This window comes from Cucumis melo, chromosome 7 (assembly GCF_025177605.1).
Source record: "Cucumis melo cultivar AY chromosome 7, USDA_Cmelo_AY_1.0, whole genome shotgun sequence".
Lineage (NCBI taxonomy): Eukaryota > Viridiplantae > Streptophyta > Magnoliopsida > Cucurbitales > Cucurbitaceae > Cucumis > Cucumis melo.
The window spans coordinates 29,060,317-29,086,330 of NC_066863.1; the positions used below are offsets into that span (position 1 = coordinate 29,060,317).

At 35.5% G+C, this 26,014-nt stretch overlaps 5 protein-coding genes across 9 annotated transcripts; 4 read left to right on the plus strand and 1 right to left on the minus strand.

The window, feature by feature from the left end:
- Positions 1-394: 394 nt before the first annotated feature.
- LOC103494782 (translocase of chloroplast 159, chloroplastic-like) lies at positions 395-6,798 on the plus strand. Its single transcript, XM_008456137.3, has 2 exons — positions 395-5,041; positions 6,547-6,798. The coding sequence occupies exon 1, from the start codon at positions 653-655 to the stop codon at positions 5,039-5,041; it is 4,389 nt and encodes a 1,462-aa protein (XP_008454359.3). The 5' UTR covers positions 395-652; the 3' UTR covers positions 6,547-6,798.
- Positions 6,799-7,333: 535 nt separating this feature from the next.
- Positions 7,334-9,906, plus strand: LOC103494783 (uncharacterized). Its single transcript, XM_008456139.3, has 4 exons — positions 7,334-7,733; positions 7,982-8,013; positions 8,385-8,591; positions 9,149-9,906. Exons 1-4 carry the CDS (start codon positions 7,511-7,513, stop codon positions 9,467-9,469), a joined length of 783 nt encoding a protein of 260 aa, XP_008454361.1. The 5' UTR covers positions 7,334-7,510; the 3' UTR covers positions 9,470-9,906.
- A 582-nt stretch (positions 9,907-10,488) lies between these two features.
- On the plus strand, positions 10,489-15,832 carry LOC103494784 (protein LOW PSII ACCUMULATION 1, chloroplastic). Of its 2 annotated transcripts, XM_008456141.3 has the most exons (9): positions 10,489-10,855; positions 12,399-12,502; positions 12,795-12,930; positions 13,094-13,325; positions 13,429-13,586; positions 14,339-14,527; positions 14,665-14,765; positions 15,151-15,247; positions 15,474-15,832. In XM_008456141.3, the coding sequence occupies exons 1-9, from the start codon at positions 10,643-10,645 to the stop codon at positions 15,546-15,548; spliced, it is 1,305 nt and encodes a 434-aa protein (XP_008454363.1). In that variant the 5' UTR covers positions 10,489-10,642; the 3' UTR covers positions 15,549-15,832. The 2 variants fall into 2 exon arrangements, with proteins under 2 accessions (XP_008454363.1, XP_008454364.1); XM_008456142.3 differs by lacking the exon at positions 10,489-10,855 and having other exon boundaries at positions 12,399-12,514; positions 12,791-12,930.
- Positions 15,833-17,570: 1,738 nt separating this feature from the next.
- On the minus strand, positions 17,571-20,600 carry LOC103494785 (protein GAMETE EXPRESSED 1). 2 transcript variants are annotated; one of them, XM_008456143.3, is made up of 6 exons: positions 19,890-20,597; positions 18,961-19,548; positions 18,763-18,889; positions 18,335-18,521; positions 18,101-18,248; positions 17,571-18,012 (listed from the first exon to the last, which is right to left on the minus strand). In XM_008456143.3, the coding sequence occupies exons 1-6, from the start codon at positions 20,342-20,344 to the stop codon at positions 17,763-17,765; spliced, it is 1,755 nt and encodes a 584-aa protein (XP_008454365.2). In that variant the 5' UTR covers positions 20,345-20,597; the 3' UTR covers positions 17,571-17,762. The 2 variants fall into 2 exon arrangements, with proteins under 2 accessions (XP_008454365.2, XP_016901473.1); XM_017045984.2 differs by having other exon boundaries at positions 17,776-17,948; positions 19,890-20,600.
- A 1,885-nt stretch (positions 20,601-22,485) lies between these two features.
- LOC103494786 (uncharacterized) lies at positions 22,486-25,795 on the plus strand. Of its 3 annotated transcripts, none has more exons than XM_051087458.1 (11): positions 22,486-22,770; positions 23,033-23,135; positions 23,491-23,504; positions 23,631-23,849; positions 23,953-24,024; positions 24,217-24,303; positions 24,422-24,460; positions 24,808-24,927; positions 25,066-25,231; positions 25,346-25,455; positions 25,580-25,795. In XM_051087458.1, exons 1-11 carry the CDS (start codon positions 22,570-22,572, stop codon positions 25,661-25,663), a joined length of 1,215 nt encoding a protein of 404 aa, XP_050943415.1. In that variant the 5' UTR covers positions 22,486-22,569; the 3' UTR covers positions 25,664-25,795. The 3 variants fall into 3 exon arrangements, with proteins under 3 accessions (XP_050943415.1, XP_050943416.1, XP_050943417.1); XM_051087459.1 differs by having other exon boundaries at positions 24,823-24,927; XM_051087460.1 differs by having other exon boundaries at positions 22,635-22,770; positions 23,028-23,135.
- Positions 25,796-26,014: the final 219 nt, after the last annotated feature.

Consider the following 26,014-nt stretch of genomic DNA (forward strand, 5'->3'; position numbering starts at 1 on the left):
TCAAATTCCATATAAATATATCTTTACGACTCCTTATCAGGTAATTTAGACTCAACAATTAGTAATAAGTTTAGTATAATGAATGATAGTTTCCATAGATCAATTATATCATTTATTGATTTGCTAGATCTAGAGTGAACTTATTGACTAATATACCAAATATAAAATATATCAATGAACTTACCCACCAAACATAAAAATGTAATATTTATATCTACATGAATTTTACAATAAAAAGTGTATCATATAAAATACTTATATACATAAACCCTATTATATATATATATATAAAAGGAAGGTAAGATGGAAAAAATTGGAAGAGAATAATTTGACCTAAAAAAATCGAAAGAGAAAAGAGTATTTAATATATAAATAAAAAGAAAAAGAGAGAAAGAAAAAAATCTTGTTCGTCGACTCCTCAAAAACCCCAGCGTGTAGCGGTTGTGAGAGAAGGAGAGCTCGTTTCCATCACGATAAAACCTTATCTTTCTCCATTCTTCTATCTTCTCTTCCGGAGCTCTCTCCATTTCTCAGCCGCTCCCCACAATTTCCTCTAAACACACACATACACGACTATTTTTCCATTCAAATTCCTTCACTTCGTTTTCCATTTTCCTTTTCTTTACCCCACCCACTCACCCACCTCTCGTCGATGGACTCCATGGACTTGGCCCAACAACCGTCGCAACAGAATTCAGTCTCCTCAGGTTCTTCTTCCACTTCCTCCTCCTCTTTTACGTCTTCTACCGTTGATTCCCATGTCGATACTCCCTCTCTCGATGAACCTGAGATGGGGGTTGCTGAAATTAAAACTAGTGTAGTTGCCGATGGGGGTGGTAGTGATGGTGCTGGTTCCGAAACTGAAGGGTTTTTGAGTGGGGAGGAGGAATTTGAGTCTGCTTCAGATAGACCAATTGTGGGTTATCCAGAGGAAGAGTCCCTCGGGAAGTCCGCCCAAGGGGCTGATACTGGTACTTCTTTTGTGGGTTATTCTCAACTTTCTGCTCCGGTTAGTGTTAGGCCAATTGCGAAGGTTTCTGTTGATAGTGACGTTGAGGAGGAGGATGAGGAGGAGGAGGAGGAGGAGGATGACCTTCAGGTGGATGAGAACTTGAGGGGAAAGGAGGAAATTGAGGATAAAGTGGGTGGAGAAGATGTTTTTGTTGAGAGTAAGAAGGGGAAGGAAGTTGAGGTTCCAGTGGAAAAGGAGGAGACTATTGTTGTATCTGATGGAAACAAGAATTTGGATGATGTGGTGAATGATGATGATGATGCCAGTCAAGTGCAGGAAAGAACAATTGAGTTGTCGGGGAACTCAAAAGAGGGCAATGTGCCTGAAAGCTTAGTAGCTGAAGATGTTGGCTCTGTGCCCGAGGAATCTGTTGATGGTGGGAAGCAGGTGTCAGAAGGGGATGAATTGAATGATGTGACAGTTAAACAGTCACAAAATGAGGCTTCAGATGGAAAAAAAGAAGCAGAGTTGGATAAAGAAACTCTGGCGTCTGGGAAGCAGGCTGGTAAAGGGATTGACTTGAGTGAGAAGGTGGTTGCTGAGGATGTAGAGCAATTGAAAGAACAGGAAACACCTGGTTCTTCTTCTGACGAGAAAGCTGTTTTGGGAGACCAAGCAAGCTCTAAGCTTGTGAAACTAGCAGATGAAAAACAAGAAGAGGAGACCTCTGCGGCTGAGAAGCAGGTAGATGTGGAGGTCAAATTGAATGACACGGTGGCTGCTGCTGAAGATGGAGAGCAGTTAAAAAATTTAGAAACTGATTCTCCTGTTGACGACAAAATTGTTCTAGCTGATGACGAAAACTCTAAGGTTTTAGAACCAGCAGATGGAGGACAAGAAGCAGAAATGGATGAAGGAAGCCCCGTGGCTGAAATGCAAGCAGATGGGGAAATTAGATTGAAGGGCAAGGTGGATGCTGAAGATGGAGAATTGTTAATCAAATTGGAACCTGTTTCTTTTGCTAACAACAAAGCGGATGAATTTACTGCTTCAGCTTTAGATGACAAAACCTTGCATGAAAGTTCACAGGTATCAGCAACAGATGTTGTAGGTAATCCAGAGGAAATAAAGGACTTGGAAAATAAGGAAACTGCAGATTTGGCGCATGGGGCTACCAAATTGGACAATGGGTTTGATAATGTTGGGCATGAGGTGAATGAAGAAACAGAAACTGTGACTCTTGCTGATTCTCCAAGTAAGGCAGGGAATGAAAAAGACTCTAAAGATGATTCTAAAATAAGAGAGGATGTGCCTGGTGATGTTGAACCTGAACCGTCTCAGGAGGATAGATCCTTGGTTAAAGAAAGCATCCCAGATAATGCTTCAGTGAAAGATAGTGGAATTTCTGATGCTCCTAAGTTACTTGAACCAGTTTTGAGTGAAGTAGATGGTGAAAAGCATCCTTTAGATGAAGAAGGTGATATTGAGGGTTCTGGTACAGATGGAGAGACTGAAGGTGAGATATTTGGTAGCTCTGAAGCTGCTAGAGAATTCTTGCAGGAATTGGAGAGAGCCTCAGGAGCTGGTTCCCATTCTGGTGCAGAGAGTTCGATTGATCATTCACAGAGAATAGATGGCCAGATTGTCACAGATTCGGATGAAGCAGATACGGATGATGAAGGTGATGGAAAGGAGTTATTTGATTCTGCTGCTTTGGCAGCACTTCTGAAAGCAGCTAGGGATGCTGGCTCAGATGGTGGCCCTATCACTGTGACAACTCAGGATGGCTCCCGGCTTTTTTCCATTGAACGTCCTGCTGGTCTTGGATCCTCACTTATATCTGGAAAAAATGCTTCCCGCCCAAGCCGTCCTCTCACTTTTGCCTCATCGAATTCTAGAGTGGGGGATGATGCTGAAAATAAATTGAGCGAAGAGGAGAAAACTAAACTACAGAAGTTACAGCAGATAAGGGTGAAATTTTTAAGGCTTGTTCAGAGACTAGGTGTCTCTCCAGATGATTCATTGGTAGCACAGGTTCTATATCGTTTTGGGCTTGTAGCTGGTAGGTCTACTGGTCAGCTATTTAGCTTCGACAATGCAAAAAATACAGCTATTCAGCTTGAAGCGGAAGGAAAAGAAGATTTAGACTTCTCATTGAACATACTTGTTCTTGGGAAATCAGGTGTGGGAAAGAGTGCAACTATAAATTCAATTTTTGGGGAAGATAAAACTCCAATCCATGCATTTGGGCCTGGTACAACTACAGTGAAAGAAATTATTGGGACAGTAGAAGGTGTTAAGATCAGGGTTTTTGATTCACCTGGTCTTAGGTCCTCTTCATCTGAACGTAGAATCAACAACAGAATTTTATCCTCAATTAAGAATGTAATGAAGAAGTACCCTCCTGATATTGTTCTTTATGTGGACCGGCTGGATAACCAAACCAGAGATCTTAATGATCTGCTGTTGTTAAGATCAGTATCCAGCTCCCTTGGTTCTTCCATCTGGAAAAATGCCATCATCACACTCACTCATGCTGCCTCTGCTCCACCTGATGGTCCATCTGGTTCCCCTTTGGGTTATGAGGTCTTTGTTGCTCAACGTTCTCATGTTCTTCAGCAAACTGTTGCTCAAGCTGTTGGTGATCTGCGCATCCTAAATCCAACTTTAATGAACCCGGTTTCTCTTGTTGAAAATCATCCCTCTTGTAGAAAGAACAGAGATGGCCAGAAGGTGCTTCCTAATGGTCAAAGTTGGAGGCCCCAGCTTTTACTTTTATGCTTCTCTATTAAAATCCTGGCTGAAGTAGGAAGTCTTTCAAAAGCTCCAGAGACATTTGACCACAGGAAGATTTTTGGTCTCCGTGGCCGTTCACCTCCTCTTCCATATTTATTGTCCGGTTTGTTGCAGTCCCGCACACACCCAAAGCTGGCATCAGATCAAAATGGTGATAATGGTGATTCTGATATTGATTTGGCCGACTTGTCCGATTCAGATCAAGAAGAGGAGGAAGATGACTATGACCAGCTCCCTCCGTTCAAGCCCCTCAGAAAATCTCAGATTTCTAAGCTTAGCAAAGAGCAAAAAAAGGCGTACTTTGAGGAGTATGATTATCGGGTGAAGCTGCTCCAGAAAAAGCAGTGGAAAGAGGAATTAAAAAGAATGAGAGATATCAAGAAGAAGGGTCAACCTCCTGTGAATGATTATGGGTACATGGGGGAGGATGACCAAGAAAATGGTAGTCCAGCGGCTGTACAGGTTCCTCTACCTGACATGGCCCTTCCTCCTTCATTTGATGGTGATAATCCAGCTTACAGATTTCGGTTCTTGGAGCCAACTTCTCAGTTCCTGGCGAGGCCGGTCTTGGACACCCATGGTTGGGACCATGACTGTGGATATGATGGTGTGAATCTTGAACACAGTATGGCCATTATTAATCGGTTTCCTGCTGCTGTTGCCGTTCAAATTACAAAGGACAAAAAAGAATTCAATATCCACTTGGATTCCTCAGTTTCTGCCAAGCATGGAGAAAATGGTTCTACTATGGCAGGTTTTGACATTCAAAATATTGGTAGGCAGCTTGCCTACATCCTTAGAGGAGAGACGAAATTCAAAAATTTCAGAAAGAACAAGACAGCTGCTGGGGTATCAGTGACATTCTTGGGAGAGAATGTGTGCCCAGGACTTAAACTCGAGGATCAGATTACACTAGGGAAGCGAGTTGTAGTGGTTGGTAGCACTGGCACTGTTCGATCTCAGAATGATACTGCATTTGGTGCCAATCTGGAAATACGGCTAAGGGAGGCAGACTTCCCAATTGGACAAGATCAATCATCACTTGGTTTATCTCTTGTAAAATGGAGAGGAGACACAGCTTTGGGGGCGAACTTTCAGTCACAGTTTTCAGTTGGACGAAGTTACAAAATGGCGGTGCGTGCAGGAATCAACAACAAACTAAGTGGGCAGATCTCTGTCAGAACAAGCAGTTCTGACCAACTTCAGATTGCTCTTATTGCTCTCCTTCCAGTTGCCAGGGCTATTTACAACAGCCTACGTCCTGGAGTTGCTGAAAATTATTCAACCTATTAGGTTATGTTTCATTTTTATATTTCTTTCTGTTCATTCTGTCGGCATTGCACCCCATAGGTTATAAATTGAGCACTTTCTGTTTCAATATTTTCCTGAATAAGTAAGATTCTACTGAAACTATGAATTTGAATCTTGCCTTTCATGTTGTTCTGTTCGAAAGCAAGGTGTATTTTCTCTCATCTCATATTTGAGATTGATTATTGCTTGTTTGTCAATAGCACGTAGGTTATTAACCCTTTGACATATCTTTGTTGTTATACCATTTGACTGAAATGTTTGGAGAGCTTAACATGTTTTAGATGTCTGAAAAAATCTTCTGCTAGGGCCCACTTTTATTAGTGACTCTTGAATTTAAAAGAAAAACCTTTGACGGATTGAAGTCAAAACTGTATGAATTGTGTAAATTTAAGCTTTGGGTCTAGTCTAGTCATTTACACAAAACTCTGCGAACTGTTAGTTGTGAATACATGTATGCGTATGCTAACATGCTTTGCCCTTTTCGTGTGTGTTAACCCTTTATCTTGCACTTCTATTTCTTCTGAGAACGTAGTCTCTTTTACCTTCTATTTCTTTCGGGAATGTATTCTTTTTTACTTTTACTTTTAGTTCCTTTGTTTTTGTGATTGGTATAAGTTGTGACCCGGTCTGTGCATTATGCTCGTGGGTCGTGGCTTATCCCACATTCCCACCAATAACCAGAATATCTTTACCTACCTCCAAGCTATAGTTCTTGAAGACAGAAAAGTTTAAAGCACCTCGAGCCCTTTTCACCAAGAGTGAAATAATAGATTTCTAAAACGGACCAAATGAGCCCAGTTGTCGATCAGTCAGGGACTCTCCTTTATTGAGCTCTCTGATGGTCTCTGGATTAATAGGTTGTCTGGTTCTTCAGTTTATTTACTCTAAAGAAGACCTTTGGGGTGTTTGAATAGTGTGTGAGGTGTAAATTATTTTAGTTTGGTTAAACAATAATAAATACTATACGAAAGAAATGGATGATGAATAAAAAATAGTAAAGCCCTTTTAAGCAATAGTAAATATTATAATAAAGAGAGAAATGGAAGATGAATAAGAAATTGTAAACTTTGTAGCAAAGAGAGATTTAAAATAGTATAATGTAGATAATTGTATGTTTTTATTGTTGGAAAGACCAACTATTATAATCGAAGTCCTAAACTTAGAGTTATAATAGTCCACCGTACCAAACAATCACAGGAATGTGTATGTATATATATGCATCCTTGATCGGTAGAGCCTGGTAGATCTTTGGGAATGTACTTAGACTACGAAATACAATGCTATTAGGTGAATGTATATTCCCATGCTAGCATGGCTGCATCACAGAATTTACAAAGTGTCTTGTGTTTCTTCTCTTACTGATTGGCACTTTCATTAGCATAATATTAAGTGATCATTTGTATTGATGTTTTTTTTGTAGTTTTTTTTCCAAGTATGTATTGGTAAGAATATAAATCTAACATGAATTATTGTGTTTGTTTTTGCAGGAATGGTAGAACAATAGAGGGGGTTTTCAAAGAGATCTTATTCCTTCATCCAACTCATGAGTTTTTAGGTTTTCTACAATGAGGCCTCGTATTCTGAATGACATTTTTGTCCTTGATTTACTTTCATTAATCTATCCTCCTTTCTCTCAATTTTAATTCTATATCTAATGATGATTAGCATGAAATTAGTGTATTAATTAAATTAGCTAATAAAGAACTGTAATGATGTCAATTCATTTCTATATTTACTTCTTCGTGGACCATCTGATTAAATTATGGTAGATTCAGATGAACAGTTTTCAAGATTTTAGAAGCAAATTTCACAAACTTGGTACAATTTCTAACGATTTATTTCGCTCTCCAATGTTTCAAAACCTAAATTATTTTGATCATCTCATTTTTTTAGTTCACACACACACACAATATTTGAAAACTCTCAATGATAACACTAATTTAGTGTTAGTCACACAACCAATGACCGAGAAGAATTATATTTCTTGGAGTGGGACAATCTTCTCTTTTGTTAGAATACACCTTGCTGGCAGACGCTACTCCACGGCAAGAACGTTTTCAAAGAAAGAATGCTCCAAATACAAACATCTTTAAACTCAAACAATTGATAAATGTATTCTGGAGGAAATTGAGAAATGGCTAAATTCCTCGAAATCGAGTATCTTATAGACTTTCTTATGGGACTCAATGAGCAATGAGTATGAACTCATACATAATTTATGCATATTCTATAATATTTATAATAGTTATAGAGTTGATTTGATTACCTTAAGTATCATAATGTTATAACAAATTCTCCTTCCTAATTCCCTCTATCCAAAAGGGTCCTAAGTAAATTAACCAAACCGGGTTTAGGATTGAAGGATAAACTTTCGAAACCGGGTGGGGGAGAAAAAAAACTCGCTAACAGAAGAGGCAAAGACAAGCAAAGGTCCGGCGGGACTGCAGGGAAATGGGGGAAAAGCTAGACGATGAAGTCGAAATATTGAAGCAAGTATTTGGCGATTCTTCGGAAGACGAAGACTTCATTGATGAAACTGTGACGACCGATTCATCATTTGAATTGGGTCACATTCATAAATGGGAGCAGGTCAAGCAAATCAAAGGATTGTGGCTTTGCAGATTCTTCCTCTCTCCCCAACAACAATCATCGCTTCTCTCCGCAATTCGAAACGGTTCATAATTTCTTCTCTCAAGTTGTTCCCTATGTATAAACCCATGTTCCTTCTGTTTCCAAATTTGGTCCCTGAACTTAATGTTTCATTGAATAAAGTATGAACCATAGGATCACCTTTTAAAATTTCAATATGTTAAGCTTACAATCTTTATGAGATTGATTGTAGGTAGGTAAATGCTTGAATCATGTTTGGAAATGTTCATGAAACTGTTCCCATATGCTAATCTTATACTGTTATGTTTTCAGAAGGGTGGTTCATGGAAGCCTCTGAAAATCAGGTACCTTCAGTTTTGATCTTGATTAGCTTACAAGGTGATCTATCACCCATAAGCTCAAGTTTTTAGGTCAGCCTGTGCTATCAGAGTAGATGATTTTGTATCCAATCTTATTTCCTTTTCGATTAATATTGATTTTACTGTGGGGTTTTAATATATTTCAAATCTATGAGGGAAGTGTTCATATAATATTTTATTTACCTTTATCATCAGTTAAGTTATCGGGTCATTTAAGAGGTATTTAGTAGATCTATTGTAATTTCTTGGCTGTCAGTAAGCAAGCACTGAGGGTTTTGAATCCTGTATTGTTGTTGGATTTTGTTCTTGAAGTTTAGACTTGAATAATATTCCTAACTACCACTTTTTCTCTTCAGGCCATGAGGTTTGGAAACCTTCCAACATGGGCTGTTGAACTTTCAGATTCTGTTTATGAAGCAGTGCTTTCAAGTAACCACAAGACGGATACCTCGATTGCGGATTGCTATAATGGAGATAAGATTGATTGTCCTCTTCCATCAGATATTTTGTGGAGAGAACCACTATTTGATCAAATGATAGCTAATGTGTATCAACCAGGTGAGGTGTGACGATGACTCTTTTCCATTCTGTTGTTTAGACATCTGTTTGAAATGAATCTATAGGGCGATAGGTTCACCGGCACTAGGGGCTGTTTGGAAACAGTTATTTTGATGTAGAACTAGAAAACTTGTTTTTGGAGAGCATCTTTTGTTGTAGTAGAATGCAGTTGAAGAATCAGTTTGAAAAACAGTTGTAACCCTATAGCCATCAAGATTGTGATGTTCGGTCTGTCGAGATGAAGGGTGTACTTTAACAACAAATAGGTACAGTTTATTTATTTTATATCTATTTTATCATTTCTCATTTCTGTTTATAAGGTTTCACTTGGATAGTTGGATTATTTGACGAGTTGTGTGCACTTCAACTGCCATCATGATTAAATAATAACCCTTAATATTCTGCTAATCTGATAAAAATGATTTGTAAATAGCGTGTTTAAAGCTCTCTTGGCCTTTTATTTATCTTCATTAGCACTGCATTGCATTTCATCTTTTAGCTTTCCTCATTAGTAATTGATTCACTGACATTGTTATAACTTCCCTCTTTTATTCTTTACAAGGGAATCTGTGCACATGTTGACCTTATGCGTTTCGAAGATGGAATTGCCATTGTCTCCCTCGAGTCACCATGCGTAATGCATTTTACCCATGTTGATGAAAGTTCCTGCGATCCTTCAATCAAAGGAGAAGGCATTTTATCAGCATTGAAAGTACCTGTATATCTAAACCCAGGATCTCTTGTTATATTGTGGGGCGAAGCCCGCTACCTCTGGAAGCATGAGATAAACCGTAAGCCTGGGTTTCAAATATGGGAAGGCCAAGAACTTTCTCAGGGGAGGCGAACTTCCATTACACTGAGAAAGCTGTGTCATGTTGAATAGGAAGTTCACAGATTGGGGATACATTTTATTCCATGATCATGCTTTGTTGCGTTTAACTAAATGAACCATTATTTGGCTAGGATTTTCAAGTCACTGTTCTAGATCTTGAGAAGGAGAAATTAAAAAAGGATGCAGATATTTCTATAAAGGGAGCAGTTTTATGGTTGATAAAAGAATATGAAGGTCCAACAAGTTAAAATAAAATCTGACATCAAGGTAAGCAACTTGGTTCCATCTTCCCAGGAAAGGGAGGGGAAAGAGAGCTGAAGAAAAAAGAGAAGGACGTTTGGGTTTTAGCCTTTAGGTAATGTTAAATTATAATTTTAGTTTCTAGACTTCAACATAGTTTGGTTTATAAAAGGTTTCACCAATGCTCATAAGTTTGTAATTCCAGTTTTATCAATTTCCTTCCTTATCAATCGATATCATTATTTAAACGTTGATATAGTATTTAAATGTACCTTTGGTCTTTGAGGTTTAGAGTTAGATGTCCCGAATTTTCAAAACCAATAGTTAAAGTTGATTGTACTGTAATTAATGTATTTTTTTTTTAAATCTTATGGATCGAATAAATATCAATTTCGAATTTCAAGGATCTATTTGAGATGGTGAGGTGAAAATTTAATTATTGGATATTCCCGTGTCTTTTTTTTCCTTGTTCAAGCAATTATTAAACTAAAATATGAAATTTTATTATTTTTCTTTTCTTTTCTATTTTAACTACTCTATATTATTGAGATTTTAGATTTAGGGAAATTGATACATTTATATATAAATCTAAAACGTGACGAGAGAAAAGTGATTAGAGGAAACAAACAATCTATGCAGATCTTAATTTTTTTTCATCCATTAATTTCAAATTTGTTTGAATTTGTTTTTCAAGAGCATTGAAATTAAGTAGTTAGACATGTAAAACCTCGATGTTGATAATACAATGGGTGAATTTGAGTTTTACTATCATTGTTATTTCCTATGACAACATTGGGCGTAGAAAAGTACAAAGAAATTGAGAGTAAGTTAGTGGGTGGTGGAGGTGTGTGGTATACGCGCGGTTCGTTCATTCATTCATCTTTACTTTCTTCTTCATCCTTTGTGTTGGAATTTGGATATAAACATTTTTTAATTTCGGCCATGTGAGCGTGAGGTCTCCAGACTCCCGAGCTAAATTCTCCAATGGCTATGGCTACTCTTCCTCTGTTCCACCACCTCCCCACCCTTTCGAACCCCAAATCACCCACCATTCTCAGGCCCCGGTTACCCACTTCTCAAAGAACTTTCCATCTCTCTATTCTCTCTTGCTCTTCTACTTCCCAGTCCCCAGAAGCTAATCTCCAATCTGCAGAGTCCTGTGTCAATCTCGGTCTCCAGCTCTTCTCTAAAGGACGGGTGTGCGTTCTTCCCCTCTTTCTTTTAATTCCATTCTCTTTTCAAATGGGTATTGCTTAAATTCTTTCGCCATTTTTGTTTAAATGGTGTCTTTTGGTACATAGTCAGAGAATTTAATGGTGGACTTTGGCTCTGTATGCTAATGAAGAACCCACCCAAAATAAACGAATTTTTAAGATGGAGTCTACTTGAACTTTCATGCTTTTGTCCATTTAGTCCCCATTGAGAGTTTAAAGACGTACTGTAAATTTCTTCAATTACAGCCGCCAATTGGACAGAAAGTTCAACCTCATCGGTTCTCAACTACCAAAAGTTTCCAAATAGGGGCTAATATAAATACTTCCGTGGTCCTTTGTACAAATTCATCAATTCAAATCTAATAAATTAGGGAAAAAAAATGCATCACTTTTAGTTTGTTAGGATCAAAGATATCAGTGTTCATGGTTTTTGCAGATCAGATGAGGATATTTTTGGTATTAGATATGCGGGGAAGAAAGAAGAAGGGAAAATATTTGGAGAAATACAGTGATAAAGTTCAGAGGGGGAAGTAGAAGAGTCTCATGCTTTTCATCTTTCATCAACAAATGTGATTTCATAGTGGCCTAGAGAGTACTGGGAGGAGGTTTGGGATATTGTTAGACTTAATACTTCTTTTTGAGCTTATGTTGCTAGGATTTTTGTAATTGACAGCTGTCTTATGCTTTTCGATTGGATTCTCTTCCTATTTTGCTAGCTTTTGCTTTGACTTCTTTTGCTGGGTTGTATGCCATAGCCCTAGTATATTCTTTCATTTTTCTCCATGAAAACTCAATTCCTCATGAACATTCTGTTTAGGGTATTAATGGCTGTCAGAACCATATTATTAGTTTCGGGTGAGTGCATTACATATTGAAAGACTGTTTATGCTAAAGTCAAAAGCTTCTAAGTTTTTTTGAGATATTTAAGTTAAAAACCATAAAGCCATTTAAGTTAGTGGAGTTAGAAAAATTCCTTCTAATTAGTAGAAATCTTAGAAAGGTCAAAGTTGCTAAATTCCTTATCCAAAGACGGCCTACCCGACGTTAAAAAAAAAGATCTCATTTAGGTCATTTAACTTATCTTTATCCTTGCAAATCGATGTCATTCTTTTCTTCCTTTCTCGTTTCTTTGATTTTGGCAGAAATGTTCTCTTAGAAATAGTTTTTTAACATTTGCAAGTTGCATCAAATTCCAAATAAATTTTAGCGTCACAATATTATCATAAGCTTCCAAATAACTAAGTTGTCATTTTATTTTCCTCAACTCTTGCAATCTGATGGATGCTTTCATGCATCACAGAGCCTTCAAGACTCTTAATTCTTGTATTATTATACACTTACGAAAGACTTTGTTGTCTTGGTAATTTTGTTTAATCCCCAAAGATTCATTTGCTTGAGGGGATCAGTGTTTACGGTCATGTTCTATTTCTGCTAAACAGTGGCTTCTGATATTTGTTTTCCAATTCTGTTCCCATTTAGTTTGTAAGAAGTGTGTGTGTACATTTCACAAACAATGAATATTTCAGGTCAAAGAAGCTTTGGTCCAGTTTGAAGCAGCTCTGAATATGGATCCCAACCCAATGGAGGCTCAAGCTGCTTTTTACAATAAAGCATGCTGTCATGCCTATCGGTATGCCTAAAGGTCTCTATTTTGTACTTATAAACATAGCTTCTTTCTTTATTAAAAAAGTAATCCTATAGTTGAATTGCTCATCCTTCTTTAATCCTGGTCGATGGACTTAATTTAATGCCTCCTTTAAATTGCTTTTAGACTTTCATGGTTTATTTATTTTTCATTATTAGTGTTTTGAGGGGGGAATTTCATTTACTTTTATAGCATAAAAGGGTTTTTTTTTTGGAAAAGTTAGAATTCTGATTCGGTAAGGATGACGAATTGTGAACTTCTGAATGTGTTGAGGTAGTGGGGAAGGAAAGAAAGCCGCCGACTGTCTGCGTGTCGCACTAAGAGAATATAACCTGAAATTTGGCACGATTCTGAATGATCCTGACTTGGCCTCATTCAGAGCTCTTCCTGAATTCAAGGAATTACAAGAAGAGGTTTGTCCCTAAATGCTTCACTCTTCATCTTGTCATCCTCAACTTTTTTTTTCTTCATAATCTCCTCGAATATCATAATATTTTAACACAAGTAGATGACTGTTTAATTTATGAATTTGAAATTACCAATTCGATTATCTTTCTGAATAATGATGGTGTCCAGGCTAGGATGGGAGGAGAGGATATAGGATACGGTTTTCGAAGAGATCTTAAACTCATCAGTGAAGTTCAAGCACCTTTTCGTGGGGTTCGGAGGTTCTTTTATGTGGCACTATCTGCAGCAGCTGGAATTTCATTACTGTTTAACATACCCAGGTTATTTCGTGCTATTCAAGGTGGTGATGGAGCTCCTGATGTTTGGGAAACTGCTGGAAATTTAGCTGTTAATGTTGGAGGTACATCTTAATTTGTTATCTCAGTTAAAGGATACAAAGATAAAGTAACATGTTCACTATGGTGAGGCAGCTGAAATACTAACTTCGGATCAGCATTAAACAGGTATTATTGTTTTTGTGGCATTATTTTTATGGGACAACAAGAAAGAAGAGGAACAGCTTGCACAAATATCAAGAAACGAAACATTATCGAGGTTGCCTCTACGTCTTTCCACCAATCGGATTGTTGAACTTGTACAGCTTCGAGATACTGTAAGACCGGTGAGTATGATTATTCATCTTACCCCTTGACAACTCCATCAATGAATGGCAAGTCCAACTTTCTTATTCTATGGTTGTTCACTCTCTTTCCCCTTCTGATTATTTCACTTGATTTGCGCATTTTGCCTTCATGTCCCATTGCCCCTAACTCATTGCCATGGTGCCTTGCCCTTGACCCTTTTTGCTGGAATCAACGTTTCAGTTATCCTTCATGCTGATTCTTCTTGCTTCTGTAACAATATCCCTACACCTTCCACTAAGGCTGCTAGTATCTTGCTAGTATCTGTTCAATCTATTAAATCCTCTGGACATACTTTCCTGATATTCCTAGTCATGCTCGATTGTTTCGAGTCGGTCATCCGTCACGTAAATGATTCTTTTCATAAGACAAATGAAAGGCTAGTGCTACAAGCTATTTTAGAGATGGGTTTAGAGAGGAACAGAAAGTTTTTGTTGGTACAAATACATACATGTTGGGAGTTGCTGGAATAGTTTTTTTTTGGCATCCTCTTTTCTGCCTTCAGTGACTTCTTGATTTCGGATATTCATCTATCCCTGATTTTAGCCCAAGAAAACATCTCTCCTCTACAAAAATTTTCTTTTCTTTTCTTGTTGGCTTTAATCCCACAACCCTCTTTGTGTGCCCTCCTTCATTGAATTTCATGTTTACAATAAACCAAAGTTAGCTACTTTTCTTGGAAGATATTGCCTTATGTACATTTTTGCATTCCTTAAATCAATTTGCAAGTAAGGTCATTTTAGCTGGAAAAAAGGAGACTGTTTCTTCAGCCATTCAAAAGGCAGAAAGGTTCAGAACTGAGCTCCTTAGACGAGGTGTGCTCTTAGTTCCTGTCATATGGGGTGAAGGTAGAGAACCCCAAATAGAAAAGAAAGGGTTTGGTGCTCCAGCCGCTGCCGCCACCGCCCTGCCATCTATTGGGGTAAGTAAGATTAATTGGTTTCTATTTGGTCCTATATTTGTTCGAGGATATGTTTTGAGTTTTGCTGTTGTTCATGTTTCAATAGAAAATTTGTAAGTTAACCGGGAGATTCTCTTGTTCTCATGGAACTCTTGTAGGAAGATTTTGAGAAACGAGCTCAGTCTATAACTGCAAAATCGAAGTTGAAAGCTGAAATTCGGTTCAGGGCCGAGGTTATATCACCTGCAGAATGGGAAAGGTAAGTTTATGCCTGTCTTGGAGCATGCTTTGTCCCACCATCTAATTTTCTTGTTAGTTTATATAGTGTTCTTCGATGTCCATCTAATCCACTGATATCGAACCAACATGAGGAAAGATCACTAGCCATTATGTCTCTGAACATTTTTTCCCCTTTCAAAAGTTGTTATTTTGTTTACAGCGGAAACAGAAACCATCCATTTATACATTGAAATGGAACACAAAAGATAATCTTATTGGATAACATGCATTCATGGATGAGATGTTCCGAAGTTGTTTTGTCTCGCTAATACATGGAGACAATTAAATTATCTGGTTAAAGGAATATGAGGTGGATATTGTGTTTTCCACTCTGGATTATAACTTATATTTGTTTCCTGAATTAGTTGGATAAGAGACCAGCAGAAATCCGAAGGGGTCACCCCTGGTGAGGATGTCTACATAATATTGCGATTGGATGGTCGAATTCGAAGATCAGGAAGAGTAAGTTCATACCATGAAAATTTTCTTCTTGATTCTAATGGAAACGCATATAAGTATACTTTTCGTCTCATCTTGGAGATCCAAAACATGTTATCAGTCAACTATTTGATTTAGAATATAGTGCCTTCTTCTACGTACAAATGTTCTTGTTCAAGTTCTTTTAAAGTTAAAAAGAACTCTTGAGGATCTTGCAAACTTTTTCCTCATTTTTGGTGATGATATGCAGGGGATGCCTGACTGGCAAAAAATTATTGAAGAGTTACCACCAATGGAAGCTCTTCTAAGCAAGCTAGAAAAATGAGATAAACAGAATTGACATACATACACCGTGGCAACTATGGATGGCTTCACTTTTGCTACCCGTTCAACTTCCACAGCAATACCCAGAAGAGTAAACTGTCTAGTAATACATAGTCTTAGCTAGTTGTTTTTGTAACTATAAATGTGTTTGGAGGATGGGTGATTGATCCAAACCTGAGACCTTTCTGTTCTATTTAAATTAATGTTCCCATCTCTTCAGAGTCTAAAAAGAAGATGATAATAATCCTTTTGGAAATTCAATTGATTTCTTTGGATTAGAGTTCATTGTTTCTTCTACAATTTAAATTGATTTGGGTGGTTGACTCTAAAAGTATAGATAATAGCCTTGAAAGATTCAAAGAGATTAGATGGGTCATTGGGGCAATAGATTTTGAGTTTAAAGTAATCAGTTGGTGCACTCTCTCTATCTTGAATTTTGCTAACTTTGCTTTCTTGAACAACCACATTATCTTTTCAACCAAACTTCTAGAGACACTGAAATTTGCAATTCAACCTCGTAAATGAGGTTCATATTTGATATCGAAGTTCAATTTTCTTTTTCTTAATTCTAATAATGCCCTCAACTTCTCTTTTGGAAAAAAATGCGGTTTAAAATATTTTTGTAAATATAACACATTATGGTACAAAGTCACGCAATTACCATTTGATATATATCTAAATTCAACTAAATAACCAACTAATCTCCACCACTAAATCACTTTCTCTGGTAGGTTGTGATAAGGGTCTTCTTGCAAATTTGAAAAAATTTCACCTTTCTTCATTTCAATTAGGATACTTTTTGAATTTGTGAAAACTAAAATAAAATAAATAAATAAAAAAAAAAGCTTGTGGCATATATGTAAATAAAATGAAAACCAAAGCCATTTCCTTGAAATCAAAACATTTTAAATGAGAAGAAGCTCTTTCCCTTGGTAGACGTAGAATTCACCAAGGGCAGCAATGGGCAACTCCTCTTCTCCACCTGCCTTTACTATTCTCATTTTCACCATAGCCGTCTTCGTCTCGTCATCCTCTTTAGCAGTCACGGCCATGAGTAGCGACCAGAGTCTCAATTGGCTCTCGACGGAAGTACGATGCCATGGACGTTCCATAAGCGAATGCATGATGAAGATTGAGTTTGAAATGGATTCTGAGATCAACCGTCGCATCTTAGCCACTTCGAGTTACATAAGTTACAAGTCGTTGAAGGCAAACAACATTCCATGCTCTCGGAGAGGTTCGTCCTACTACAATTGCCAACCCGGAGCCGAAGCTAACCCGTATCAGCGGGGTTGTACCGCCATTACTCGTTGCAGAAGCTAAGAAAAGCTCTATCTTCTTGTTTGATTTTTCTCTTTGTAACATAGAATAAATTTGAAAAAGGCTGTGTTGCCATGTTTGGGTTTGGAGTAGATTTTTAACATTATTGTAAACTTATCTTTACAAATATAAAATAAAAAATTCTAAGGAGAAAATATACAGTTTGTGTTTTTATATTTTTAGTTCATCGAAATTTGTTTGAACAAATTCAATTAATAGTTTTATCTTCATAATGTTCAATTTAATTCTCTAAAATTATTATTTGAAGAAAAATCGAACATAATCCCAATGACAATTATTTAAATAGAAATTTGGTCTCTCTTTGTTTGTCCATCTTCATCTGAACTTTCTAAGTTATGTTTTCTTATCTAGAATTAGCATATTTAACTAAAATTGTGTGATTTGATTTTTAGTTTATAAAAGGTTTAGGAATTAAAAGGCTTTCTTGATGGATAAGCCATTTAATTTTTAATAAATGTTAAACTATAAAATTAGTTTCCAAGTTTTCAAGTTCATGAATTTGAAAATGTGTCTCTAATAGGCTCTCTTAAATATTTCAATAATATTTTGTTCTAACAATCATACTATTATTCATATTTTAAATATAAAATTGAAATTTATCTAATAGAATCCTAAACTTTCAATTTTGTTTTGCACATTACAAGAAATCGAAATAGACCAAAAAAAAAAAAAAAAAAAAAAACGAACCAAACATTGCCCTATTGATGGAACTCTTTACAATCATTACTCTTTCTCATTGTACTGTGTACAAAAGATGGTACATAGACCATAATATTCCTATATGTATCCAAAAGAGAGAAACTATAATTTTAACTTACAAAGTAAAGCTTTAAATATTTAGGTAGAGCTACAACTTTAGTTATAAAAAGATAAATTACTTACCAATGGGTCGATGTCGAAGATTGTACCTTCTTGAAGTAGAAGCAGTTGTGATTGAATTCTCTCCCACTTCTTCTGGAAGAACAAAATCAGGATCTTCAACATCTTCAGGTAAATCGGTGTCAATCCATGATGTCCAATCTACCTCACTATCACTGTCCCAAGATAACTTATTTTGTGTCTGCATTCCATTGACTCTTTCCATTAACAATAATAGCATGTGATGGTTTAGAACATCATAGTCTCTGCAATTTTCAAAACATTTTGAGTTGAATTGGTTTTTCATTTATTAGCTGAGGTTTCATTTTGAAATAAGTTCTGTGATGGTTTTACCTATATGTGCAAACTGCGTATAGAAGTTGAAGAGAAGCAATAAGTAAGAACATCGTCCGCAATGAGTTTACGATCCATGTTTTCTCTTCCATGTTGAACATCTCAAACCGAAGTATTGCTACTTCTATAAAGAATGTAACACATAGCTCTGGAAATCATGAGAAACTTTATTTGATCAGTGATTTATTTGATTTTGGCTAAGTGATACTTTTTTTCAATAGACAATTGTGTTACCGATATATAGCCAGGGCCGAACGGTGTAAGTTTGCTTAGTGCTACTGAACATGTAGATGATGAAAATTGATGTGAAGTAAATGAAGAAGACTTTGATTAGCCGAGATTCCAGTAACATTGCATTGTGCAAGGTGAAGAGCTTCTCTAATGCAACGAACATGCTTGCTTGCTTTGATTCAAATATTTGCTGTCAACAGAGTGAAAAATGTAAGAAACAGATTCAGACTAAAAGATTAAATGAATCATAATCAAAATGGTTCACATGAGCTTTTAAGTTCATAGTGATCGATATATATTTTTACTTTTCTTTTTAACATGAAGTACAACAAATTCAAAGTTGGCCTAACACCACTAAATCCAAAAAGTTCAGTTGATGGGTTACCGCAACTTTTATCTTTTTATTTATAATTTAACAGCTAGAAGCTTACCTGAGCTTCCAAGATTGATTTTGAATTGTCCATCAACCGATCATGAAGTTGTTGGAGTTGTCCTTGTCGCTGGAGAAGCTCCTCCTGTTGTTTGTGGCCATATTCAGCCAACTGTTGCAGCTTATTCCTGCAAGTCGTAAAGCATGTTTAAGTAATTTTAGTTAGGTCTGGCTTGGTCAGAGTCCTAATTTAATATACCTGCTTTCCTCTAGCGCTTCTGATTGAACTTTGCTTAAAGAATGAAGACCATTAAGTGCTGTGGACTGAGCATCTAGAAGTTCTTGTTGTTTGTCCAATGAAAGCCCAGCCATATTCCCAATATCATCGGCTGTGCTCTGGAGGTACTTCATCTTCAAAGACATTGAATCTCCCACTTTGGTTATCTCCTTTTCGATCTCGATGGCTTCTCCTCTTAAACTATCCATCTCTTGGCCAAGGTTGCTGTAAGAATCCTGAAGCATTTCCATCCCTTCCTCTAAACTTTTTCTTAGCTTTAACTGACCTTCTTGGAGTTCCAACTGGGATGTCTCTATCTTCTTGGATTGTTCATAAACTGCTTCAGAGTGCTTTAGAACAACGCCCATGTGGTCTTCTAGTTTCCTTGATGTTTGAGCCATTTTTTGTATTTGAGTCCCAGTAGATTTCAAGGAATCAGAAATTTCATATGAATTTTGCAGCAGAGATTCCGATTTTTCCTCGATGGATTCTAACTTGCCTTCTGCAGCTTCCGAAGATCTCTTCAGTTCATTGACTAACCTCTCTGTGTCATGCTTGAAAGCATTAGCCCTGGAAAAAAAGACCACAATCAATTGGATATGATGTTTAAAAAACACGAAAGGAGCAAATGCCCTCTCGTTTGAACTTAATTTAAATTTCACCCCCATGTTTTTAAAAAGTTGCAATTCTTCGATCCTTATGGGTTCTTGTTTAAATTCAATTTGCTCTATTTGGTCTTAAAAATTTCAACCTGGTTCCTAAATAGTCTACCGACATTTTAGTTTAATCAAGTCCAGACATAAGGATGAAGTAAAAAATCTTAAAAATACAAAGACCAACCAAATTAAACTATCAAAACTAAACAAAACAATTTGTAATGTAATCAATAAGGTAGGAATTAGGATACTCACTGAAGTTGATGACAAATGGAGTTAGTTTCAAGGTAGAACTCAAGATAAATCCGATGCTCATGTTCATTCAAGTACTTGAGGCATTTGGCCATTGGCGATTTCGCATCACAATTAGGAAAAGAAGGCCTGCCAGAGTCCTTCTGAAAGCAATCACTGAGATGCCAAGCGAATCTGGACCGTTTCTCATCGGCAGCAAAAATCTCGGAACAACCCGCAAAGAGATGCCTATAAGCACTTCCCCAGCAAGAATTAGACACACTCAATTTGTTCTTAGCATTCTCAATTCTCCTCACCCCTTTTTGATCATCAAAACCCTCAATTGCGAATTCCGCAACACTTCCACCTTCAACACGGTCAAAAGAAGAGCCCGAAGACGAAGAAGAGGAAAACCAGTTCCAGGATTCACAATTGGGCAACGCAAACAACAAAATCACCAAAAACAGAATACGATCCATTGAAAAAAAAAAAAAAAAAACTACCGTCTCGTCTTCTACCAAAATCAAAATCCAGAGAAACAAAATCACTCTAATGCCATAAAAAGTGATTGATCGATGTACAGAGAAAAAAAAAACAAGAATTGAAAAGAGAAAAAAGGTGTGTAAATTGAAAGATGTAATAGTGAAGGATTATGTGTGAAAAGGGAATTGAGAACCTGAATTTCTTATTGATGTGAGGAAGACGAGGGAGGGCGGAGATTTTGAAAGGGGTTTGTATTTATAGGAGAGGTGGGGAGTTGTGAATTGCTTCGAAAGGAAAGGAATTGAAAACGGTTCGTTTTGGGAAGAAAGAGGCGCCAACGCCAACCTTTGTCCCTTTACTTTCTTTTCTTACAACAATTTCTTTCCTTATTCTTTTTCTTTTATTATCATTATATTTTTATTTATTTAAAAGTTGGTTAGTTACTTGGTTGGCAAGGTAAAGGAGATAATTGGGATTATAAGATTACATGTCTCTATAACTTTTCTTTTTTCTAGTATATAGTTATTGTCAATGGTAATTAACTAAATTTTATTTTCTTCTTGGTGATAGGTCTCAAATTTAGTTCGTCTTTTATAAAAATTTTCATTCTTAACAGAGTTAAAGGTTTGTTCTTGAGAAGAAAGTTTTCATACACTTAGAGGAGTGTAAGTTACTTTTGAGTGAGGGAATTCACGAAGAGGAGAATGTAACTTGAAGTGAGAGAGAGTCTCACATGCTAACTTAGAATGGAGCCTAAGTTCTAAAAAGAGGAAGTCTTGCATCTAAGAGAGCATAGATACGTGTTAATTGAGTTAGGCTCTACGATTTGAGATCATTATTATTATAAGTACAACGTTGTAATCACTTTAGTTAATTATATTGGTAGATTATCTTTACTGAAGACACTACCCCAAACTTAGGTATTGTATCACTAAACCTTCTACGAGTTAATATTGTTTTTCTTTATAATGTTATTTTCACTATTGTCTTTGTTCTTGCTTGGACATGTTTTGTGACAAAATATGTGTGAAAGAATCACTTTTCGAAATTTCATGCAAATTTCAAAAAATCAACTACAAATTAACAGCAGACACTAAATTTTAATTTAGTTTTACGGTAATTGAAAAAACTTTCTTTCTTAGAAATTAAAAGTTTGATCTCCATTCTAATACATGTTTTACTTGAGAAAAGATAGCATAACTAAATTTGGGCAATTTTAAATATATAAAAATGGCATAGAAGTCAAACCACAACGACCAAAGCAATATTTAAACCTTTTTTTTTTGTCTGTTACTAACCTAAGGCTTTACGATTGACTTTGATAATCAGCTTGTGATTTTAATTAATTTACATGTCGATTAAGGTAATATAATTTTCGTAAAATATTAGTTATCACTAAAGTAATTTAAACATATCATCCAACTTAAAAAGTTAAAAGTTGGTTTTCACCAATTATATTGTTGAATTTTAAAAATGTTATTGTACACAATATCAAATATTTTAACAAGTTAGGTCTAATTGACATCTAAGCACCAATTTAAGGAGGAATGTTGGAAAGAAGGAGTTTTGTAGATAGTTTATAGTCCCGAGAGTATTTTAGTATTATTCTACTTTACCCTAAGTTTATTTTCTTTTTTGTATTAGGATAATAAAGATATATTCTCTTGTGACTTTCATTATGGGTGAAAATAATAAAAAGACTCATATTGTTACATAAACATTGTGTTCTCTCTATCATGTTTTAACAAATATCAAATGATATCTTTGTTGGACAGCATAACATGATAACCTCCCATCGGACATATCTTGAAAGCATGAGATTAATAAAGAAAAGTTAAAAAAGAGTTGGCATTGATAGTATGAACTTGACCATTCCTAAACATAGTTGTTGGAATTTGTCTCTAGAGATTGGTGATCAGTAAAAAAAAAAAGAAAAAGAAAGCAAACAATGATGAAATTTAGTGAGGGAGTGGGTGGAAAAAAGGGGATGCATGATGCTGGGTGGAGAACTGCACTCACCACTACCACTATTCACACAAAAATCGAAACACAAAATGATGGATAGCAAAAAGACAAAATCAAAACAAATATATATATATAATATCAAAAATTCTCTCTTTCATTCACGGGTTCACTTAAAAACTCTTCCACACCATATTCTTCTTTCACTTTTTTCCCCATTTTCTCTCCCTGCAATTTGTCTTTCCCTTCTCCGTTTGCTATGAATAATGCATTATTGGTGCTGTTCCTCTTTGCCGTTTGGTTTCCGGCTATTGACAATGTGACGGCGGCTTCCACGACGGCGGTGAAGGTGGGAAATGTTTCCAAGGTTGAAGATGCGGTGAATTTCAGGATTTATTATGGACAGTCGTTTAAAGTTATCAAGAACTCCATTGATGGCAAGAGCTACCTTCTCATTCAGGTTCTTTTTCTTCCTCTCTTAAATCGTTTTCATGTTTCAAAATTTTATTTCTGTTTCACATTTTGATTTTTCACGCATCTCAAGATAACATTTTAACTTTCCAAACAACTCCCAAGCAATGTTAGGATTTGTTTAAGAAATACCTATACTCCTGTGGTTGTAGAAGAAATTAAACATTTGGTGTATATTATATAGATAGAAAATCATGTGGTGTCATGAGATTTGATGTGAAAAAGAATGGAAAAAAAAAAAAAAAGTGCAGAATACTTCAAAGATGGCAGGAAGAACAAAGTATTGCACTTCAAGGATCAAATCTTATGTCATCCCTTTGTCTAATTACTCTCTTGATACTGACCTCTTTCCAGGTACACTTTCTTTTCTACAAACCATTCTATTTATCATTTGTTTATATAATTTCCAATTTTCAAATGTATGTCATTGGGGGATTCTACACTTCGTTTGTTTTCTCACCATTTTTTTTTAAATTAAACATATTGATATTGTATTATAATTAAAAAGATATAATCCTTTACATATGGTGTAATTTTATATTAATATTGAAATGATGTACTTATTATAAGCTATTATTAATCATGTGATTACTTTTTGATACACAAATCACATGGCACCCAATGTGCACAGTTACTTTGACAATCAATATCTAACTTTTTCTTCTTTTTTCCTTTCCCTTTTGTCTTCTTTCTCCATGGTTCCTATCAGTTTCCTTTTTCGAGGTATGTAATTTGATTCATCTTTTCCATATTATATTATGAGCAAGTGAGATTCATGTTAGGAAGAATATTGAATTTCAGTAGTGAAATTTGTATAGAAAGATCAATTTTATATTGTATATGGGACAGCTTCTAGGTTTATTAGGAAGCTTGAAGGGCATAACGTCGGAGAGTGTGACGTCAGAATGCGTATTAAAACAATACGAAAAAGGAGAAATTCAAATTATAAATAAAACCGAAACGCAACAGCTGGCACAATTTGCTGCTCACTTCGTCGCCGACGTGGACCAACCACAATCCTGCAATTTTGCCACCTTTCTTCCTTCCTCCGAGGATACGCCTTTGCAAGTAAAACCCTAAACCCAACCCTTCTTCTCTTTCGATTCTTTTGTGAATAACATATCCAATTCTTGTGTTTACGCCTTTGCTAATACGAAGTTGAAATTTTTAGAAAGCAGAGTGGATAAAGTTCTTGGGTGCTTTTGCAAACGTGGAGCCAAGAGCTAATCAAATTTACACTGCGGTACGTATAAGAAACTGTCCTTGATGAATTTTCAAATGAACCACACTATTTCAAGTCGATTAAGATTGCAACACATCCAAATTATAAATTTGAAATGTTGACGCAAGAAATGATGCAAACTTGACAAGGTTTGAAGTAGTTCTTATTTAAATAGTTATGGAAATATAAATGTGTATATTGTTGTTATTGCAGATCAAAGAAAATTACTTGTGCTTGAAGAACATAGCAACCACTAGAAAGACTTTCAAACCCATTGTTGCATGGATGGGTTACTATGATGTTAGAATCATTCACTACTTTTTTCTTCTTCTTTTTAATTAATATAAATTAGTATATATGTTTTTTAAAATAACAATTAATTCTTCTAATATTTCCTTTAATTATTCTTGAATAACAGGGCATGTGGTCTTTCACAAAGGATGCCTACAAGCTTAAGGTAATTACTTGATGATGAATTCTAATTTAATTATAACTTTATACTATATTTAATCCTTGCGTTAAATTAATTACAGTTGATTGTGACTATTGTTCTACTTGCAACTTTTATCTGTTTTAATATTTTGAATTATTTATTTTAGTTAATATATATATATATATATATATATATATATATATATATATATATATATATATATATATATATATATATATATATATATATATATATATATATAATTAATTTAACGCAAGGATTAATATATTATTTATATTATCAATATCAAAATCAAATGTTTGGTTCTTTTGAGTTATGTATTATAAAAAAATAATAAACTAACCCATTAGGGGTTATTGGAAAAGTATATAGAAGATGCAGGAGGAGAAAATGTGGATGACTCCATCAACAAAATCACCTACAACGTCTCTAACCCCGACGATTTAGATGCCTTTCATGGCATCCTCTGTGTAAGTTTTCGTTCAATAACTATTTGATTTTTTAGTTAGTATTTAATAATAAAAAATAGAATAGTTACAAAAGCAAAATCTCTTTCTTTTGAATATTTCAATTTTATTTGTCTTGGTGATATGTTATTTTCTAGATAGACTGTAGAAGTGATCATCGATGAAACATTTACATCAGATCCAATTGCATACAACTTGTCCACGTTTCTCCAACTAATCAACATTCAAGACCAATCTTGCCTATCTTTTCTTTCCACTCAAAGCATTTGGCGATTCGATAAACGATTTCACAGCTCCAATGCTTTCGGTAATTTTAAATACGTTTTTCCTGTTCATAGTCAAAATGAATTTAGTTAAAAAGTAATCGACATTTGCTACCTCCTTTAGTTAATATATATGTAATGTGTGTGTGTGATATTAGATTGGTTTGATGGAGCAATCTCACAGCCACAGTTGGTATTGGCAGACATCATAGAGGTTTTGTTCCCTACTGGCAATTTCACAACGACCTATTTCAGGAACTTGGCTAAGGTATTTTATTCTCTCTCTCTCTCTCTCTCTCTATTTTTTATTATTCTTTCAAATGGTAAAAGTAGTATTTAAAAAGGTTGTTTTTGTTAAACAAAACTAATATGTGTGTGTGTGGGTGATGCAGGAGGGAGTTACCAACATTGGTTCAGAAATGTGCGAGAGAGACATTACCACTGCCTTGGAGCCCACCATCGTAACATGTGGATAGTTTTACCCTCTCTCTTAGACCTATTAATCATTCAATCTCATATTCTATGTGGATGCTTTTAGGACAATACTTCTTAATCAAACATTTTTTTGTACTTTAATTATGGGTTTTACAATTTTTCACTTCAAACTATCTCAATGTTTGTTAAATAAAATGATTATATATAAAATGCGTTTTATATAATATATATATATATATATATATATATATATATATATATATATATATATATATATATGACCTTGGTTAATCGAAAACAAATGATGAAAGAGTTCTTAAAGGCCATAAAAGTAAAGATGATAATCGTGAGATAGAAACTTTTGTTAAGTTACGATTGTTTAAAACATGTTG